This window comes from Nematolebias whitei, chromosome 14, assembly GCF_014905685.2.
Source record: "Nematolebias whitei isolate Nwh7 chromosome 14, NemWhi1, whole genome shotgun sequence".
In the NCBI taxonomy this organism is placed as follows: Eukaryota; Metazoa; Chordata; class Actinopteri; order Cyprinodontiformes; family Rivulidae; genus Nematolebias; species Nematolebias whitei.
Window position 1 is genome coordinate 9,143,254 of NC_056511.1, and position 22,126 is coordinate 9,165,379.

The 22,126-nt window shown below is 38.9% G+C and overlaps 2 protein-coding genes across 2 annotated transcripts in view; both read right to left on the bottom strand.

Annotated features, from left to right (window-relative positions):
• Positions 1 to 152: 152 nt before the first annotated feature.
• bckdk (branched chain ketoacid dehydrogenase kinase) lies at positions 153 to 14,882 on the bottom strand. The gene is made up of 9 exons (XM_037687269.1): positions 14,530 to 14,882; positions 10,824 to 10,892; positions 10,598 to 10,708; positions 5,067 to 5,114; positions 2,728 to 2,847; positions 2,421 to 2,519; positions 1,780 to 1,853; positions 387 to 515; positions 153 to 246 (listed from the first exon to the last, which is right to left on the bottom strand). The coding sequence occupies exons 1-9, from the start codon at positions 14,773 to 14,775 to the stop codon at positions 153 to 155; spliced, it is 990 nt and encodes a 329-aa protein (XP_037543197.1). The 5' UTR covers positions 14,776 to 14,882.
• A 1,904-nt stretch (positions 14,883 to 16,786) lies between these two features.
• lrwd1 (leucine-rich repeats and WD repeat domain containing 1) overlaps positions 16,787 to 22,126 on the bottom strand; it is a 16,171-nt gene continuing 10,831 nt past the window's right edge. Inside the window, exons 10-15 of the mRNA XM_037687270.1 lie at positions 21,231 to 21,303; positions 20,792 to 20,935; positions 20,498 to 20,598; positions 19,937 to 20,098; positions 18,272 to 18,375; positions 16,787 to 17,059 (exon numbers count right to left, since the gene is read on the bottom strand). Coding sequence (XP_037543198.1) covers positions 16,910 to 17,059; positions 18,272 to 18,375; positions 19,937 to 20,098; positions 20,498 to 20,598; positions 20,792 to 20,935; positions 21,231 to 21,303 — 734 coding nt within the window. The 3' untranslated portion in view covers positions 16,787 to 16,909. The remainder of the gene's footprint in view (positions 17,060 to 18,271; positions 18,376 to 19,936; positions 20,099 to 20,497; positions 20,599 to 20,791; positions 20,936 to 21,230; positions 21,304 to 22,126) is intronic.

Consider the following 22,126-nt stretch of genomic DNA (forward strand, 5'->3'; position numbering starts at 1 on the left):
CCGTTAAGTACCGACCCCCCCCCCCCCCCCCCCCCCCCCCCCCAATGAAACTGGTAAGCCGAAGACGCAGTAGCTTCCATCTGGTGTCAGCTGACTGGTTCTGCTACCTGACTGGTGGCACGACGTTACCTTTAAAGCAAATATTTAGCAGCTCACCTAATGACAAAGTCGATGTCGTTGTTGGCGATGGTGACGACGACATCAGGCACGTTGTAGGGGGTGTCCAGGTGGCTTTCCATAGTCGCTCTGAAGAGACATCCAGAAGAACAAATAAAGAAACGTTTATTTTTTTTATTTGATGTTAGTTTGGAGCTCCACATGTGGATGTGTGAACTCAACGGGCTCTGAAACGAGACAAAGAAACATCTTGGTGTGCGTTTTCGGACCTCATGGCGTTCTTCAGGAGCTCTGGCAGGATGTAATCCAGAGGCAGCGGGATGAAGGGGAAACGAGCCGCCACGTGTCCGTTAATCCTCACCCTCGGAGAGTTGCCGTACTGATGGTCACACAGACGTCTGTTGGGCACCAGGCAGATTAGTCATCACGTAGAGTCTGAATACAACCAAGATTTTACTAAACGTGCACGCCGACACAGCTTGAAACATTACATCAACCAGAAGGGAAGTTTTAATTTGAAAGGCTCTCGTGCGTGATGGAGGAATCTGAAATGTTTCCAGCCTTTTGGACATTTTTAACCAAATTTACAGAGAAGAAGAAGAAAGAGCCGTTTTATTCAATTAAGAAGCAAAAACTAAACAGACTCTTGATCATTTTTATAAGAATAAGAAGTTGTGCTGTTTTTAAATTTGTCTGATTAAACTTCTTAAAAAGCTGACAAGCATCTTTTTTTCTAATAAAAAAAATAAAAAGAATATACAAAGAGCAAAAATGTGAAAAAATTAAATTAAATAAAAGCTCATTTTAATCCTATTAACTCATACTATTTTATTATTTTGACGCATTTTAAATTTTTGAATAGGGTTAAAAACTGAAATAAATATACAAATAATTCAGCCTGTCTTTTGTTTTTTACAATAATGTGTCCCTTTGTTGCAGTACTACACAATACAAATATTGAATATTGTAAAACTCATAAATTCACAGCAACTTTAATACTTTTAGGTGCTTATTAAAATGCAACAGCGTTACAACTAAATATAAAGTTTAACGGTCTCTAAAATAGGAGCTAGAAAACATTTCTAAGCATTCTTTCAAATTGTAAAGCTAGACATCTTCGGGCTGTACTTTCATAAATCATTCTTTCAAACCTCTATACTTTTAAATGTTTTAATCAAACGGGTTATTTTATTTTTAAGACCTTCCCATCCAGATGAATAGTTGTTAAACAATAATAAAAGTGACAACGGAGGGAATTCAAGCACAGCTCAGAGTGACGGACACAACGGTTATTCTGTCAGTTTTATTTTAAACTCAATTATCTGAAATTACAACCTGGACCTGACGGGAAACCTTAAACCAGAGCAAATAAACGAATCGTTTCAACTTGAAGTTACGCCGCTCGCAGCGGACACTCCCCACTGCTCCATGCTCCGCTCCTCGTCTTTAAACTTGACAAAACTAATCAACTCCACACACAAGTCTTTTGATTAAACATCAGGAAGTAAGTTAGTGATAACTCGTATCGCCTTCACAGCTCCAGCCACTCAAACGCGTGTTTCCGAGCGCTTATCAGCTGAACTCTGACACGCCGCTGTCAAGATGGAGCTCGACCAGGAGCAGGAAGTCAGTAAAGAAATCTCCTGCAGACGAAACGCTCACCTGGCGAAGTCCACCCATTTCTCTATGATCTTCTTCGGAGACAGACGTCTGCATATGATGCCAACGAAATCAGGCTGAAACAAAAACAAAAAGTCTTTTTAGTCATAAAAATGTTTCAAAAATACTTGAGAATATCCAACAGTGAATTTAATAATAGCAGCCCAGTAAAAAGATTTAGTGAACTTAAACAAAACAGTTAACAAAATTAATTTTTTTTTTTTTTTTCCAATTAGGTGTTCAGAGTTGGACAATTGAACAAATAAACTGACCAACGACTCGAGTCTGTTGCTGGTAGTTTGTTTTTTAAAGACGGTATTTTCTACTATATTTCAGCTTCTTTGACGGTCCCTTAACATAATATTTGGATCTGTAAATGAATAGGATACAGTTCAAATCAAAACCTGAGCACACCAACACAATCTGGTCTCATCCGTTTGGTTGATCTGGTAGAACTTTTGACAATCCTTTGAGTAACTCTTTGGTTTAAAACCCACGTCAGTTACATTGTACCGTCCGTGGCCAAAAATCGACTTACACAGAGAACAGGGAAATGTCACGGTTTTAAATTCAAGCCTTTACTAAAGACGCTATATGCTGGACTCTGAATGCACAACTAAAACCAGTTTGACCATCAGACATACATTATCTTCATGCAGGGCGAGGTGGTGCGTGGCCAACATACGGATTCCCAGACGAGAGCACAGTGTCGTGTCCAAAAAGTTCCGGATGATGGTCTCATCCTGTAGGAGCAACGAAATACAGTTGATTTCAACAGTCGATTACCAGCTCCAACAGTGGAGCCAATAAAACATCAGCTGCAGACGGAGGGACTGGAAAACAAATATGCATCTTTTATCATCTTAGAACGAGGCTCCTAATTTTAAAGTTTTAGACCCTTTATTCAATTAAAGACAATAAATAACCACACTGAGAGTGCTGCAGCATTACCTCGATGTGTCTGCGACACTCCCTGAAGCCCTGGGCCAGCATGGTGACCACATCTTTGTGGTCATCCAGCAGCTGCTGCACCAGTTTACAGAAACGAGCCTCCGCTTCCTGGTCCTCGATCTGTCCAAACACACAAACGTCTCAACCGACTGGAGACCCTGAGCAGTGTGTTTTTCATCAACAGTGTCACCATGTTGCTTACCGTTTAAATGTGATACAAACTGAACTCTTCCTCTGTGTTTACACGTCACCCTGATAAATGTACTTGTTTGTGTCGCAAAAATCTTCAAAATATTCGTCCACAGTTTATTCTAGTAGCTATAATTTTGTTTTTGCCCTGTTACTTTCACAGTTGAGATGAAAACATTTGTTAAATAGAAAAGAAATGATTTTTTAAAGTCAAAAGTAAATCCAGTGACAGATCAGGAAATATAAAAACATAAAGAAGTAGAAACAACTGAACTAGACTTGTCGAGTATTTACCGTTATTAAATTAATGATCCCGTATCAGTGACTCCTTTTATGCAGATAAAAGTAAATGAAAAGGATTTTACAAACAGCTGAACCATGTTTCCTCACTTCTTTTAGGAATTTGTAAATTATTAAGAGCACGATAAAAAAATATTTTAAAAAAATCATGTTTATTGGTCTTTAGGAAAATTACTTAAACGGATAAGAAAATGTTCAAAGACCAAAATGTACAAATATTTGTTTCATTTCTGCATCAAATTGTTTATTTGCACAGAGAACAAAAACCATTATGATGATCTACATGATGATAAATTTTCTTTTCTGAAAACACATTTTTTATAAGTCCAAATATCTCTTCACATTTTGTATATACTGTGTTGTAAAAAAAAGTATTCACCCTTTTTCTGCCTTTTTGTCACATTTGCATGTTTCAGATGATCAAACAAATGGTAACATCAGACAAAAATAAATAAATACAAAAAATATGAACTTGAATGAATATTTTATTTTAAGAGAGAAAACATATTCAAACTAAAGTTCCCATGTGAAAAACCAAGCGCCTTTTTAGTGAAATCATAACTCAAGTTATTAACCAGTTTTTAGAAAACTTCAATTTCACTTGTCACACATTACTGCCAGATCTATTGAATCAAGAAATCCCTTAAATGGGACCGTTATCTACAAATGGAGAGCACGTAGCACAGAGGTCAACCGTCCCACGAGTGATCAGCTTTTTGGACCAGCGTTCATGAGTCCACAATAAGAAAAAAAGAAAAACGTCCTTTGTAGGAGATCACTGTAAAGATCTCTCTCATGTTTAATTTAAAAAAAAAATAAAAAAATAACATCCTGATGAACATTTAGACTTCTGGGAAAATGGGCAGGCGACACAGTCGATGGAGCTGCTGCCTCTCGGCAACAAGGTTGCCAGATCAAATCCCAGCTGGGGGTCTTTCTGGGTGGAGTTTGCATGTTCCCTCTATGCACCAGGGAGTTTTCTCTGGGTACTCCGGTTTCCTCCCATAGACCAAAAACATGCATGTTAGGCTGATTGATAAGTAGGTGTGCGTGAGAGTGTGCATGGTTGTTTGTCTCCACGTGTCCCTGTGATGGACTGGAGACCTGTCCGAGGTGTCCCCCGCCTATTGCGCATTGATCACCGAAACGCGAAAAGGAAGAAGTAGGTAAAGATAATGGATGGAATCTGTGGACTGACGAGACAAAAGTGGAACTTTTTGGAAGGTCTGCATCCCGTTACATCTGGCGTAAACTGACAACACTGCATTTCATGAAAATAACATCGTACAGTTAAAAACAGTGGTGGTAGTGTGATGGTCTGGGACTGCTTTGCTCCTTTAGGACCTGCCAGAACTAACGGAACCATGACTTCTGCTCTCTACCAAACAACATCAATCAATCTGTGACCTCAGCTCAGCACCGTTCAGTTCTGCAGCAGGACGACGATTCCTCCTCCGAGAATGGCACAACCAGTTATTACGTTTAACATAAGATTTTTTTTGTTTGCCATTGATAAATGAAATCTTAGTTTAAAAACAGCATGTTGTATCTTTGTCTGATACTGACATTTGTTAGATGTTCTGAAACGTGCGTGACAAAAGAAGCAAAGGACAAGTAATCTGTAAACACATTGTTTTTAAAGTGTTTACATCGGAGCAGAGCTGTTCGACCAATCGTACAGCTGCTACTTGCAGGCCAGTCAGAGGTTTACCAGTAAATGTTCGCTCTTCCTGTTTTGCTCCGAATCAAACTCCTCCCTGAGAAATGCTGAAATTGAACTCGTTACCCCGAGTCTGCGTGTCTGTCTGAGCGCGTCTGTGCGGTATTTCCTGTTTGTATGAAACACTCACCTGGGGAAAGTCACTCAGCATGTGGTAGGCTCTGATGTATAATTCATGCTGCAGGAGACACAACAACAAACAGACAAAAAGGTTTTAGATGAGATGTTTCTCTGGAACAATCTGTTCAAGCTGACGGCATCACACAAACCGGCACAGGGCCTTCTATAGGCCCCAGAGCGTTGCCAACAAGCTCTCATGTGGCTAGGGAGCATTTCAGGTTACATCAGGGCACAATTTCTTCTGCGCACAACACGGAATAACATTCTGCAATAAACCTTATGTCACGTTTATCAATACAGCCTACATTTCAACAGGTGGCTTACAAAGGGAGTTCTGTTTTACACAATCACAGAAAGCTGTAGGACACCGGGAGGAAGAATCTGGGTGAAAGTTCATCCGCAACAAAACAGAAGTTGAGAAGCTTACAGGCAGAAACCGGCTGAGAGAGATGCAGACTCAGCTAATGTGTCATAAACAAACTATTTCTGTTACAAGTTCAAGTCACTGCTTTTATAATATCCGTTTGTACGTGTGCCAACATCCGTACGAAGTGATTTAGAGGGATTATAAACGAGAACAATGTGTTCCCACTGACTTGCCAGGGAGCAAATGTTGTTGTTGCTCTTCTTCTGAAGAAACAGAACTTCTGAAAAGTGACGAAAACATACAGCTGGACAGAAACGCTGACGTTAGCTACATAACCAGGTTCACTACATGAAAACTAAAGAACAAGAGAATTCGCATTAATAGATGTCACCTATATGACATTCAGCATGTTAAAACCATTAACGTTATATAGGCAAATACTTGAAAATGACTAATATTTGTATCCTGTTTATTTTTATGGCGCCAAGTCACAACAGAGGTCATCTCAGGGCACCGTACAGAAACATTCACATACATAAATAAGCCAATTACTAGAATTATCTATCCTTCGTCACTGTCTCCCATCCTGAGCACAAAGGCGACAGTGGAAAGGAAAAACTCCCTTTTAACAGGAAGAGCCCTCCAGCAGAACCAGGCTCAGGACGTGCTACCATCTGCTTTGACCGGCTGAGGTTTGAGACGACAGGAAGAAGAAACAAACACAGAATGGCAGGTCCAGGTGAACTTTCTATAGGCGGAAAGACAAAAAACACACGTCGAGGATAGAAATAAATACAAACAGGTAGAGTAGAGCAGGTAAAGACAACAGCAGAGTGAGGAAATGTGGTCAATTTGTCCTTCAGCAGCCTAAGCCTATAGCAGCATAACTAAAGGATAGTTCAGGAAACCCAAGATGACCCCAATTACAGGAGTTATCAAAAAGGGACGTCTTAAGCCCAGTCTTAAAACTGGACCATGTGTCAGCCTCACAGACAGAAACTGGAAGTTTGTTCCACGAGAGAGGAGCCTGATAACTGAAAGATCTTCCTCCCATTCTGCTTTTGGAAACTCTAGGAACCACAAGTAAACCTGCAGTCTGCAAGAGAAGTGCTCTGTTAGGAAAATATGCAACAATAAGATCTGTAATATAAGGGTTGTTGAGAGCTTTGTATGTTAAAAGTAAGATTTTGAACTATAAGCTGACTTTGACAATAATATGTTCTCTCCTACCAGCATAAAACTCTAGCAGCTGCATTTTGGATCAGCTAAAGACTTTTAAAAGAATTTGTTGAGCATCCAGATAATAAACAATTGCAATAGTCCAGTTTAGCTGTGATAAATGCATGGACCAGTTTTTCTGCATCATTGTTGGACAAGATGCCTCTGATCTTAGTGATGTTACGTAGGTGGAAGAAAGCAATCCTGGCAACTGTTTTTAATGCGGAGGTTAAACAATATCCCAATCAAAAATAAGTTGTTGGTTTTTTTACATTGTTACATTTACATATTTGCGTCTTAAACTGTTACGGTAGGTCAAGTCAATCACTGATCGATACGTCTGCTGCCAGTTCATTTGATATGCAGGAGTGGATGTGCGTGCTTCTCAAAAACAGTGTGACTGCGATATGCCAGCACTGACACTGGAGTTGTGCATTTCTAATGAGCAAAGAGAACGGCCCACCTTTACGAGCTCTCTTTCTTTCTAAACAGGTTAACAATAATGGTAATGGGGTGTATTAGTACTGTGACAGTTCGGTACAGACATTTAGGACGGTGCAAGAAGTTCAAGTGTCTTGATCGTCATTCACATCACGTGCGGTACATGAGGTGGAACAAAATTGTGTACCCAAGGTCCCAGTTACACCCAAAAATAGCAAAAATAGAAAGTTTAAAAAGAAACAGTATACAAAGATCTAAGACACTAAGCTATATGTTAAACAAACGCTAAGCAATCTAAGAGACATGCTAAACTCTAATAATGTTAAATAATACAGTAAACTAAACAGCAGCCCGAACACGAGTCTGTAGTGAAGAAGAAGCTAAACAACGTTAGCCACAGGTGACCACCGCTCCCATCTAGAAGCAGGCGCACACCATAGTTAATTGTATTTTACTAACTAATGGTCATCATTAACGTCACACAGACTCTCCCACTGGTTCATTTTCATCTTTAAATCACTTCTTGGTCTGCTGCCTTCATACATCTCCTCCTACATGTCTCTGCGTGAGTGCAGCTACAGTGTGCGCTCTCAGGACATTATTACCTGCAGTGTTCCCTCAATGAAGACTGAACTAGGCAAAAGGTCCTTCTCCTACTCCGCTCCCGTTTCCTGGAACATTTTGCAAAAAGATCTGAAGCTCTCGACCTTGACCTCTCTAAGTGGCTTCAAACATCTGTTAAGTTCAAGGAAAAACCAATGCAGACATGTTCCTCTTTTTAGTTTCCTACACCGCCTTACAATCTAGCTGTTTTATTGCTACTTTTCCTTTTATCACTCTTTGCTAAAATCAGGTCTCTCTTGTAAGCGAGTCCCTGAGGCTCAATGGGATTAACCTGTAGAAATAAAGGTTGAATAAAAAAAAAAAACTAACGACCACTACAGAAAAAAAGCAAAAGGAATGTACTACTTTAACACTTTACGTCAAACAAAGAATGAATGGCTGGTTCAGAAAAACACACAGAATCTTAAAAACATGAATGTTTGGTTAAAAACACAAAAAACTGTGTTGAATCTCTGCTAACCAGTGATCACAAACGGGTGCAAGAGAGTGTCAGGTTTGTTCATCACATCGCAAAGATGATCAGTGACCTTCAGGGTTTTGTAGATGGTCTGGGTTTGTGTCTGGAGAAGACTAATCTGGGGACAAAAGAGCCTCCGACATGTCGAACCCATATGGTCGGTGTCTTCTAAGGTAGTCGCTGCCCTCGCTTTGCACTTTCGTGTTTACTTCTAGATGCAATAAGCTGTGCTGACTCAGCATCTTCTGCGTACTTGTATGTAGCTGAACGGCACACTGGTCAATGCTGCGCTAGGCTTCCCCATGTTTGTGTTGATGGAAAATCTCTTCAGCCATGCCTTAAGGCAGTCCTTGTAGCGCTTATGCTTACCTCCAATGGATCTTTTGCCTGATGCCAGTTTCCAGTACAACCGTTGTTTAGAGAGTACTTTATCTGACATGCGGCGAAAATGACCAGCCCAAAGCAACTGGGATTATTGCAAGATTGTATAAATTGATGGGAGGTTAGAGCATGTTAGAACTTGTGTCTGGAATTTTATCTTACTATCTGATTCTCAGACGATGAAGGCATGTCACGAGAGTAAGTGGTGCATGTATGGCAAGCAGTTTCACAAAATAAGCATCCCCTTGAAAAGTTCGGTGGAAAACTTTGTGCTTTGATTCAGCGTTTCTTCATATCCAGTTTCATTTTCTCACATTGCACTTGGCCCACTGGGAAGTTCAGTGGAACGGGGTCACACTTTATTGTATGAATGCTGAGTCAGCATTCACTATTATTTAACTTTTATACTTTTCAAAATATTTTACTTTACTTACAAATATCTCCCCATAAAAATAAGACTGAAACCTCCTTAATTCCTTCAAACACATTATCTTTAAAGTCTGCTTTTACATAACCTATTTTTTTTTCTTATACTTTAGTTTTTAGCTTATGTTACTTTTAGCTAGCCGTTTGCTACTTTTAGCTTTTAACTAGCCTCTTGCTAACCCTGTGTTGCTTTTAGCTCAATATATTTTACTACTTTTAAATAGCATTCTGCTACTTTTGGCTTTCAGTTAGCTTTTTGCAACTTTTAGCTTCCAGCTACCAAACTTTTTGTTTGATACACAACCTGTAGGACACTTTACAGTTCAGGTCATATGAAAAAAATACACTTTTATTTTGTAAAAGTGTAACACTTTTATTTTATAGTAAAGTTCACAGTTGAGAAAGCCTACCGAGTTCATACCAAACTGTGACTTAGGTGTCCCATTACAACCCTGGGTAATAATATAGCTTTTTTCCTTCAACAATGTGTCCTTCCTTAAATTACACTGGATTATCACCAGCAGTGTAGCGTGCTCACTGCTTAACCGCTGCCTGAGTCTACTCCCATGACTAGCCTCTTGGTCATGCACTGTGGGAAACGTGTTTGCCAATAAAGCTATAACTTTGTTAAAGTCCTGTAACACACAGTTTTGTGCAGCTCATGATTTGATAAGTTAAAACAGGAAGAGTTGCCTGAATGCAACTTAAAGCCAGTCACATGAGTTTCAGTATAAAATTAAAAGAAAAAGACCATCAGTGGGATTGTACTGACTGTGAGACTCAGCCAGCACAGTCAGATGTAATAGTGGCGTAATTTGCCAAGAACTGTTTTTCTAACTACACACATGAAAATGGCCCAACACCTAAACTTCAAGAGCTACAAGGCTGAATCGTGATTTGAGTCATGAACCACAGATCCTCAAATGTGTGTGAACTTGTTCACACACATCGAAAACAAGCCACCATGAAAAGCTCACAAATTAGATCAATTCAGGAACTTGTCCAAGTAAACCCAGGAGCTTGGGATTGACCACCCTTGTTCTCTCTCTTGAATGACACCCAATCCTCCCTAGTGGGATCAAAAGCAGTGGAGCAGGAGGATTTCTGGACAAAATAATCAACTAATCCTCACGAGCATTAGGCTTTTGTTTGCAGTGAGAAAAGTACAGCTGACATTCTTTCCCAGGCCAACTAAATGTGCTGATTTTGCAGGTATTGTCCTCAGCTCTTATCAGAAGGAGCAGAAACGTTGCACCCACATGGACTCACCAACTTCCACTCTTTTCAACAAGACTTTTGAGAAACGTTTGCAACACAGCCAGAAATTCTATTACTCTCTATGCAAGCGGCACTAAAACATCATTTGTTGGCACAGAGTTAAAAGAGTTGGTTAAATGTGTATTCAAGTTATTTTAAATATAATTTTCAGTATTATTTATTAGTAAACAAGTTAAATTTGACTTTATTTCCAAGTTTTTGGAAAACTATGAATCGAAAAACCTCTACTGTTATTCAAAGTTCATTCATTTTTCCATTATAGCATCAGCTGCAACGATGCGTTTCACATATAACTCCACATTCTGTTAATCCAGACTATCTCAGAATGCTGAAGGATTGTTGTCCTTACCACTTGCAGAATAGTGGGGTTGCAACCGATGATGAAGGGTAAACTGCGGAAGCCCTTGATGCGGTGGGCGATTCGCACAGGCAGCTCTTTGTGAAGGTACTTGCCACTGCTCTGAGATTACACACACACAGAAATAATACAGAGTGAGATTGACCTAAGTAGAGTCCCTGCAGCCAGGTTGTTTTAACATTCACTCTGCAGAACTCCGTATGGGGAAAATGTTTACCAGGATGTGGTGTCCGTCAGGAGATTTCCCAGAATACAGGAGGGTTGCTAAGGTTAGTCGCACTGAAGCCTGGGGACGCAAACAAAAATGCAAAGTCATAAACATGATCACAACTGCAAGTTAAGGATGCTGGGCGATCATTAAAGCCTGACAAATTATTAAAAACATGATACAAAGAGCAATGTCTAAAAAATGTCCTGATGCATGCTCAATAACACAGGGAGAAAAGTCCAGATGACCCGACTTAACCTTGTTAGAAGGTCTCAAAAAAACGTTTTGATTATTTTTATTTTTTTCATTCAACCTTTGTTTATACAGGGTAATCCCACAGAGCCTCAGGGACTCATTTACAAGAGAGACCTGAATTATTTAAATTATTATGTCCAAGTATATTCAAGTTTATTAAACAAAACAAAAAAGGGTACTAGAAGTTGAATGTTTAAACACAAGTCAAACATAGGCCTGTTGTGATAAACAATAAATCAATTAATCGCATGATAAAAGAAAATCATCAGCCTCATTTTCATTTATCGGCTTTATCGTTTCTTCGTGTCTCTCTTTCTACTGAAGACACTGGATGAAAAAAGGCTCAACTCCGGTGCTCTTCACTTCCCTTTCTCTTTAAAATCTGTTTAACCGTCCAGCATCGTGCTTTTGGGTCGTTAAAAGCAGCTAAGCTGAGAAGCTAAGCTACAAGCTAAGCTAACAGGCCAACCTCAGGAAAAAAACTCCGTCTTGTCAAAGCTCTAAAACTCATTGTTGAAACCTGTGCCGTCGTGTAAAAAGTTGTTTTTCTCAGCAAAAAGAAGCTGAGAACTTGTTTACTGATTTTTTTTTTTTTAATTAAAAGCTTTGTGTGAAAAATGCTATGCTGAAGAGCTCAAACCACACAGAGGGTCCGCCATTTTGAGAACCCAAGAGAGACAGCCCATATCATGTCAAGGGGTCTCTATCCCATTTTTCTTAGAGACACGCTGCTCGTTCCCTCACTATCCATCCTTTGGTTCAAACAGACTTATGCTGCCATCCAGTGGTCAAAAAAGGTACTACATGCAAAAGCAAATAAACATTTCTTCTTAAATTATTGTCAAATTTCAAACAATATTATTGTTTATCGCAATAATTTCTGAGACAATTAATCGCCCAGCAAAATTTGTTATCGTGACAGGCCTAGTCAAACAAATAAACTTTATATATAACGTATTTCTGGAATTTACTATAAAAAAAGTACCAATAAAATAAAAATACATTACAGATTATTTTAGAATTTATATAAGCATATTTTAAATTTCAATTAGTATTAAGGGAGCTAAATCTGACAAGTCTAAGGAAGCTCACTGCAGCAACGGTCTGGATAAAATTACATATTTGGAAAAACACCACGACGCCAAGAAAACCCATTTATGTAACATGATTGCAACACAGACCATTAGACATGTCATGATGGTCAACAACATCCTTCAACAACAGCGCGTTAACAGTTCATATAACCAGAATGACTTTCAATTATAGCTAAGGTCAATTACATTTCTTATGGTTGGTTCTAGTTTTAAAAGTTTATATTTTTTATGACAATTCATTAACATTGAATGTGTAACTGAATGCGTCTCATCTTGACAAGGAAAGAAAACCGACCAGATTGGACCAGTCAGACCACGCCTGCAGGTGATTTACCAAACCATGAGATTGGATTTCATCCCAGCACAAACAACAAATGAACTTTAGCATGTGCACGTAAGACAAACAACCATTCCTTTTATGAGATGTAGCTTTGTTTGTCCTAATATGAAGTTGAGCAAAGCCTCAGACAAGAACAGAACAGGGGGAGGCGTCCATCTGTATAAAAGCTGCAAGTACAAGCAGTAACTGGCAAGATAAATATTTGACCTAATTCTTCCAGGTCCATTGCACAGCAGCCTCAGAGCAATTTATGGTGAGGCTAGGAAACACGAATGACTTACAAGGTTGGGTACATGTAGCACAATTTAACCTTCCAGATTTAAATATTCATATACGTGTGTGTTCTATCATATTTGATGCTACGTCTAGTTCTTATTCACCACTTTTTTTTAACAACAAATATTGCAGAAGGATGGTATTAAATTTGTATAACTAAACGGAATGACACTAAATGAATGAAACTTAACTGCGAATGACAAAGAACCTTGACAAATTTCAAAACATTTTAAACTAAAGTCATTTGGTAATCGTGCTACAAGCGGAGTCATCCAAGTTCCTGGAGGTACAAATCATTTGCCTTTTCCCAATAAGAACCCTGTGAGGAATGAAAATTTTGTGGACAAAGTTAAAAAGGTCTTTGATGAAAGCGTCAAGAAGATGGACAAAAAATAAAATTGTACAATAATAAACAATCCATACAGTATTTTCTCATAAAATAATTGTAAGCAAAATTTGCAACCAGCTACCACACAATTTAAATTACCTGTGAAAAAGGCCAAGGTGACTAAAAATAGGTCAAACATTAAACTTACCGGTCTAACAAATGTTTTGCAAAAACTGAGCTCCGTCTTTATGGCACTCAAACAACCTGCTTGTTCTCCATTATTCTTCAACATTGTCCTAAGCTTTCTTTTTGTATTTAGCAGCAGATTCGTTCCTACTGATTGCCCTAATCTGCCATATTTGTTTACCTACAGACTATGGGCATGCTAATGCAGGTCAAGTACATGGTGGCCATACATTCAGCAAGTTCTTTGTTTACGTTGCGTGTGGGTCTGCATTTCAGAATTACATTCAGTAGATCTAGACAATTACATGAGTAATTTTTTTTTTTTTATGATGAAGTTCATGATAACCATTTTTTAAGTTTGATTTCCTTATTTGAAATAACTTTAAATCAGATTGCTATAAGAGGGCTACTCCTTTATGACAAAATGTCTGTAAGCAATTATACAATCAGTAGTGCATCTTTTTTTATTTCAACCAAAATGAGCCAGACCTTCCAGAAGACATGCTGTCTTAAGTAGTCACTTCCTATGATTAATTTCTCTATTGTTGAAAGTTTAGCTCGTATTGGGAAATTCTGTTGTTGCTCAAATAACATCGTCACTTTTCTTAAATTGTTGGTAGTTGTTATAACGAACCGCTGTTGTTGTACATTTATTTATTTATTTATTTGTTTAATTTCCGCGAGCCAAACATTTTGTTCTTCCTACGTTGCCTTCAGGGATTTGAGGACAACTTGGGACATTTGAACACCCCCGCGACTTACATATAAAGTGTATATACCAATTATGAATACAACGTCCTAAAGGGTGTAATGGAAACAAGAACAGCCCTGAGTGTATCTGCTTGCCCCATTTTCATTTTTTTGTAATTAGGAAAATTCTAAATATATTTTAACACTTTAACCAACAGAGTTGCGATGTTCGTAACATATTTACCTTACATGGGAAAAGAAGACGAGACTCGTTCTTCTTATTTTGTTTAGCAACTACTCAACTTCTTATTCTGTTTAGGAACTGTACATAACCCTGTTAGGTTGGTCTTAATCGATCAACATCAATCGATAGCCTAGACGTCATACAAATTTACTGCAATTTCTCAGTCCCTGAACGCAACACCAACTGTGCTAACCGCTAGTTTTGCTATCGAGCTAGCTCGCTCCCTCCTAGCCACGGATGCATTCACATCTTCTTGGGGGGGTTGGGGGGACACGACACCGGCATAAAAATCAACTTCTTACCTTTTCCGCAGACACGTCTATTGCAGACTGGTTATAAAACGAAGTGACAGTCTTCGAGCGCTCTCTTGCTAGCTCCGAAAATCCCTGCGCCGATGATGTGGACCGAAATCTGTGGTTCCCGGTGCCTGACATCTGCGGTAATGTTTTGGTTGCGGGGGCCAGTAAGAGGCTACGGAGCCTCGGCCTGGCCCTGATGGTGACACCGCTCAGCATCTGTACCGCTATATTTGTCAGTCCCGGACGCATTTGGAGCGGAGGAGTGGGCGTGAACAGGGCTGCCCTGTTCTCGTAGAAACACGAAAAATCTATAGCCGTTATGAGGCCATTGGGTTCGTCGTCTCGACCTAGTGCACAAAGGCACTGAGTGCTAGAGAGACGAGAGGGTACAGAAAGGCCTTTGTGCTTATTGGCCAGTCAGCTAAGATCTGAGCAAACGTCACAAGCGCTGAGCCAATCATGTTCAGCGAGAGGCGGAGCCAAGCCGAATCCACACCCCCTTCTCAACACATTCTGCCCTTGTCAACTGCATGGACATCTGCCTCCCTGCAGCAATGGAATTGTCAATTCCATACAAAATTAAAACTCAAATGTTTTACAATGTATTTCAAATAATTTTTTTTCTGTAATTGTTTTGCACTTTTAGTTGAGTGGTTTAAAGCTAGTCTCTCACAAGATTGCATCTCAAAATTGTGAGAAAATAGGTGTATTTTTGCAGTCTCAGTGACCTCAGTGGTTTAAACCAGTTTTTGCACATTTGCAGCCCATTTGTGTGAATTTTGTTGTTCTCTTGATGCAATAACTATGAAGCTGATTCTATTTTAAAACTATTCCAGGCCATGCATGTTATTTTGTTGCCTACTTGTGCCCACAATGTATCTGCCTCAGCTTTGGTTTACCAACACGCGTATGGAGCTGGGTGAAACATTCCCGGCTCTTTTGACCCTCCAAGAAAATGAACGCGGTATAAACATCCAGTTGCAAAATATGGTTTAAAACCTATTTTTATGCCTAAATATTTAAGCAGCATGTAAATGACTCGGGTCACACTAAAGGAGAAATTGATTGTCTCACTTATTTTATTATCTTGTTATATTTTAACACTCTAATTTTCAAAAATAGTTTCGATCGAAGTTTTATGATGATTCTGATCTGAGATTACCTTTTTCTGTTTGTTTTGTCTCAAACATACTATTCACTTCAAATCAAGTTTTATTTTAAGGAAAGCCGCAGAAACTTCAGACAAGTTTAAGGCATGGACAAAATGTTTTATTCACTATTGTGTAAACATTTTTTTTAAAACAGTATCTTAGTATTACAAACAGTCATTATCATACAAGCTATAGTTGCTAAATTATTACGGTAATTTAAAATCCATTCTTTAAGCGTCACAAAATACACACGCTTGAATCAAAACGCATTCACATACTTTTCGAAGAGAAATATTAATCTCCAACAGACTGCATTAATTTTTTGAGCTGCCTTTTGCACAAAACTGGTTTTCAAACCCATCTTTATGCATTACGCCATTACCTTCACATTACCTAACGCTAACAGCTGTCTGTTACTCATCCTACAGGACACTGATTCAAGATGTGTTAATTAAAGCAGAGTAATACAAAACATGCTCATCATCCATTTAACTGGGTTCTTTTAATAAGTGAACGACTGACGTTGGGCGAAACCATTCTCAGCAGCTTTGTGTCACCATTTTAAAAGTTGTGTAAGCAAAATGAAAACCACTGTCAGCACTTCTAGAACAAGTTGTTTTCGTAAGGACAGTTAGCACCTTTTTATTTAAGAGTACAATATTTGATAATGGTGCAGAACTAAAGTAATGAAGCGGCACAAAGAACTCATAACTTCATTTTCCTGTCCACAGAACAATTGTAGCAACCCTTTCGGTAAATGTAAAATAAATGCATCACTCAGGGATAATGGATGTTTCTTTATATCAAACTTTACCACAATTTAATGGTAACTTTTCGAAAGAAAGTAGATTCATGTTAACATCTACACAGTTCACGTTTATGTACAAAAATAACATTTTAAAACAATGTTTTGTGGTATTTCTCTAACCCATGATGATGAGCATCAGAGTGGTAATATCATAAAATATGTTTTCCATCAAATAAATTGCCAACGGGTAAGAAAATAAAAAAGCTACAGGATTGTTACACCCAGTAGAATGTTTGCATTACAACTGATGTGTCATCCAAAATGTGAATTAGGAAATGTCCCTTCACATTTGCAACACCCAATTCTTAAAAAAAAACCTTAAAAAAATACTAAACTTTGGTAACTCTTCTGAAAAGTCAAAAACTTTTGTTTTGAGTACCTGAAAACTGTCATTATATTCATTAGAACGTACAGTCTATATTCTTCAGGACTCTTCTCTCTTCCATATGATCACCATGTTTTTATCGCTTAAGGCAACCAGGTAGTGAAGCTCCGGGTCCATTGCCACACTGTTGATGGACGGACCCTCAATCTGACCGAGGCCCTTCCTCACTGGGGACGGCCACTCCAACACCTGACAAAACAAATATAAAAGTCAATTCAAATATGTCAAGGGTGACGTTTCACTGATTTATTCATGTTAAAGGAAGAGACGATGATCGGAAACGAGTGAAATATCTTCGGTGCCAAACTTTTTGAACCTCAACCTGAAATCATAAATGTTGACATTTATAAGTTTGATGTTGAAATTTTTACTTAACCCGAAATATAATACTAGAACAAGACAAACTGGCTCCCTAAGCTGTGTATATGATCAGTAAGTTCAGTTTATTACTAATGCTTTCTGAGGGTGCTGCACTGTGAAGATTCAAAACAACATGTTCCAATTGTTCCCTTGAAGAAATATGACAAAATAACCTGATTTTTATTTTCACACTTTGACTGGGCGATATGGACCAAAATTAATATCTCGATATTTTAAGATAAATCGTGATATACAATATATATCTCGATATTTTTTTTTTCTTTCCATAAAGTAATAAAATATATTTAAGAGTCAAAGCTTTGTCCCAGTTGTCACACAGGTACATGTGATAACAAACAGCTTTTCTGCTGGATTACTGGCAAGGACCAACGCAGACATGTTCCTGATTTTAGTTTTCTACATTCGCCTTATAATCTAGCTGTTTTTGCCATCTTATTTTAATTTGATAAAAAAAATCTGTATGTCTCTTTTATAATTGTCTATTGTTGTCGATCATTCTTTGTTGAAATCAGGTCTCTCTTGTAAATGAGTCCTCGAGGCTTATAGTAGTTTATACTCGATGGTTGCGGTAGAGCCATTTTAGCCATCGTAAATTGAAAAACCCGTGATACATCGAGTATATTCGATGCATCGCCCAGCCCTAATTGGAAGTCAAACTAAATGTGAGCTACCTAAAATGCCAGTAAACATCCCTAAGTTACACAAGAAACTGGAACACGCAGCGGAGACAAAAACAACAGTATAAAGATGCATCGGATGTTTGCAGTGGATTTAACTGTTTACCGTTTGGCTCATGTGGAGGTTTGTTTACATCTTGGCTGTTTACAGAGTTGCTACTTCCACCATCTGGCTGCTTTTCAGTAAACCACAATGATTTTCACAATTAACCGAAACGATGTAATGTTACAGGAAGCTGCAGGTAAAATTACACAAGCCAGGAAAAATGTGTGTGGCTTTTAAATAGGCTGAACTTTAAAGAAAGAAGACAAAAAATAATAAATATTTAGGAGAAATAAATACCTCAGTGGGCAGAATGGGTTTCCCAGAACTGTGTTTCTGGAAGTCGTTGACGTGATACGTCCATATTCTGCCTTTTTCATCACCACACGCTACATAGTCCCGTCCTAAAGAGGACAAACGCAGGATAAAGCAGCAGTTAGGCTTTTTGCTTGGAACACCGTTGCCTAGCAACCACCCAACACCGCTCATCATCTGGTCCTAAACAGTAAGCAAAGAAACCAGTGGAGCGCGAGTGCCGAGTGACTTTGCTGACGTAGGTAAATATAAGACGAATAGTTTGACCTTCCGTGTTAGCTAAAATATTTTCAAAAGAAGACATTTTGATTTTTTTTTTTCTTAAGAAGACACAAATAGCAGAAAGATGGATTAAAGAAAACATTTAAAAATAAGGAAAAAGCACAGACATAAAAGACAGGAAAGGACGAGGAGCAAAAATAATGTATAAATAGATCAAAAGGAGTATGGACACATAAAACTGAGAACGTGTAAGAGGAAAAAAAAATGCATAAAGAGACGAAACACAATCAGGATGAATCCACAGGGAATCAAAAGAAGTTGGTATGGTATGTACGGTTCTTTGTAGGAGACAAAACAACCGTAAGAAAACAAATAGAGCCGAAACAGAATTCAAAGAGCACAAAGTTACTGAAGAATCTGAGGAAAGTTCAACGTACAGTAGTCCCTCGCTACTTCGCAATTCGTTTATCGAGGACTCGCTCCATCTTGGTTTTTCAAAATAAGATTGGACAATACACAATTGGCTGATTGATGGATTGAACCGCACGATCAGCATGGAATTTTTATTTAAAATATATATATTTTTAATTATCTAGCACTCGCTGCACCTTTGTGCAGCCCATGCTGCAGGATAAGCTTCCTGCTGCAGCTGATCAGCTGCTCTCCGTGCAGAGCTGAGAAGTGGGCGTGGCCGAGAACGCCTGCAGGTGGCTGAGAGCAGCGGAGGCAGATAAGGAAATGACATTCTGTGTTCTTTTAGAGCGTTTAGTTTAGAAACATTGTTTAGAATATTGCAAGAGTGTGGGAAAGGTTTAAAACACCTTAAAAAATTAAATAAGATAAACGACTACTTGATACTTGTACTACTATTCTTAGTTCGCAGTTTTTCACATCGTGGGGATTCAGGGTACTATGGATCTCCCGATAAACGAGGAAGAAAAGTACAATAGTCCAACATTTTAAACGTATAAACACTACAAAAACTAAAAGTCATAGCTGTAATGTTCTGAACGAGCTGAACGTCTTGATACCTGACTAGCTGAAAATATGCAGAAGTAGCCCAATTATGCACAGAAAAATAATAAATGCTAACACAGAACTGACGCAACAACAAAACGTTTTCAGGACAAGATGTTGAAGAGGCCCAGTCAAAACACAAACTTGAACTTTTGAGGGAACATTTGTGAAGAAACTTGGAAATGGTAATGAACGGATGCTTTTTATCTAATCTGAGACTGAGAGGAGCTGCAAAACAAAAGCCCAGGCGTGAAAATCACACAAAAGTATCCCCGAGGCTCGGAATAAATATGTGCATGCCGTATTTATTGATCTGTGTTGAAGAAACTGCAAAAACATCAAAAAGCATTTTTATTTACGGGTAAGAAAACCCTAAACTTAGGGCGAACGATCGGACAACGTGGGGCTTACCGAGGCAGGTGTTGAGAGCCAGGTAAGGAACCTCGGTGTTGGCCCACTGCAGCTCAGCCAGAACCACAGCACACACTGCCTTGCTCTTCCTGTCGGGCCGCTGACATTTGGTCCTGCTCCAGCTCCACAGGTAAATGGAACTGTGCATGTAGACCTTAGCGGCTAACAGGAAAAGGCAGCAGGGGAGAGAGGGAAAGAAGAAGAGAGCAGAACCACTCGTCTCTATGGTGAACCGGAGACCCAAAAATTTAAACCGACTTCATGTCAAATTATGCAAAGGTTTCAAAATTAGTCATATTTAAGCAGATTTACAACAAGTGAAAATCAGTGTAGTGCGATGGAAATCAAGACTTCAGTGACGGTAACTTTGCTACAGCGCCATCATGTGACACCTTCCTAAACTACTTCCGATTCAGACGTGCCAAACTATTGGCCATGATGACAAACTCTGGAGTGGCTAAAGGCGCCAAATGCATCTTTTCTGACTCACCGTTTCCAATTCTTTTATTTTTACGAGACTTGCAGGAGAGCCAGACTGCAGTAAACGAAAACTTCACTTACCCACTATGTCATCGGTAAGAAAACTCAGACCGTCGACGGTGTGGTATTCATAGTTTTTATCCTCCTTATAAATGGGAAAGGTTACCTCTGCTTCTTTGGACCTGCTGAGGAAACAACAGTGATTGTTACTGATCAGTTTTCAGATTAAAACCACCATCAGTAGGTCTTAAAACAAAGAAACTCTTACCGCTGCTGCATTTGATTAAACAAAATCCACGTGAAACTGACAATTATTACTCTGCCCTCTGTGATTACCAGTATATGACCAGCAAAAAGAAATGGAACAGCTTGTACCTCTTTGTGGTGCTACTGGTACCAAGTTGTGTGTTATAGCAGTGTAGGCCGTCCTCGCAGGCAGTCAGAAGGTGTGTGCTGGGAGACGCTGGGGGGAGACAGATGTGCAGGGGTGTGGCGCTGACCTCCAACGCTAACAGCTGACTGAAACCACGAAGTCAAAGTAAATTTATAGAAAACACAAGTGCAAACAAAACGATTTAATAACCAGAAAATACAGAATCGTGGCCTGGTTTCCACCTTTGATGACTAAAATTATGAGCTTTCCTAACAATTTTTGTTTTACACGCAATTATTCTCTCAATTTATGTCACAGTTTTCTTCTAGTCTTGAATCTGCAATAATCTCAACTAAATTAAAGCCCAAAGAAAACATTTATTACTCTTGTTTTATACAAAAGGTACTGCCTTTTTGCAGTCGTTTGCTGGAAATGACTTACACAACTTTGAAATTGTAACTGCTGTCCACGCCACCAATATCCCACATTATTATCTTGTTGTCGTAGGATCCCGCTGCAAGAGAGCATTCAGCCATGTTAATCCGAATACTGTTTACAAAAGAGAGCATTGTTAATACCACTTGAACAACAAGAACAGATACAGACATCAGAGATATTTGTTGGGTCCTCATCCGGAGAGAGTAGTTACCAGAAACCAGTGGAAGAAGCAAAATCAAATAAAATTTAATGTATTTATTCAAACCCATCTGTCTTTAACCAAAGTGCTGCACACAAGACAAACAGCAAAAAGATAACACTGAAAACAAGAGACTAAACAAAGGACTGAAAACAAGAGACTAAACAAAGGACTGAAAACAAAAAGTCATCTCTCACGCTGCATTAAAACGTCAGTGAATACAAATGGGTTCTAAAACCAGTTACAGCAGGTGCATTAGGTAAATGCTGCACAAAATAAAATCAAGTATGCAGCCACTCTACAACAAGAGTACAGAAACAAACTACATACAGCAATCTATATTAATGGCTCAGACAAATAAAGACCTTGTATAACCTTTGACCTTGATTTGTGACCTTGACCTTAGACCTGGAGTGTCGTTAAAGAGTATATGTAGCGGTGGTACTAATGTGTATCAAGTTTTGTTAAATTATGAGCAGATCAGAAGTTATGACACGGACAAGCACAAACCTTGTATAACATTTGACCTTGATTTGTGACCTTGACCTTAGACCTGGGGTGTCGTTAAAGAGTATATGTAGGGGTGGTACTAATGTGTATCAAGTTTTGTTAAATTATGAGCAGATCAGAAGTTATGACACGGACAAGCACAAACCTTGTATAACATTTGACCTTGATTTGTGACCTTGACCTTAGACCT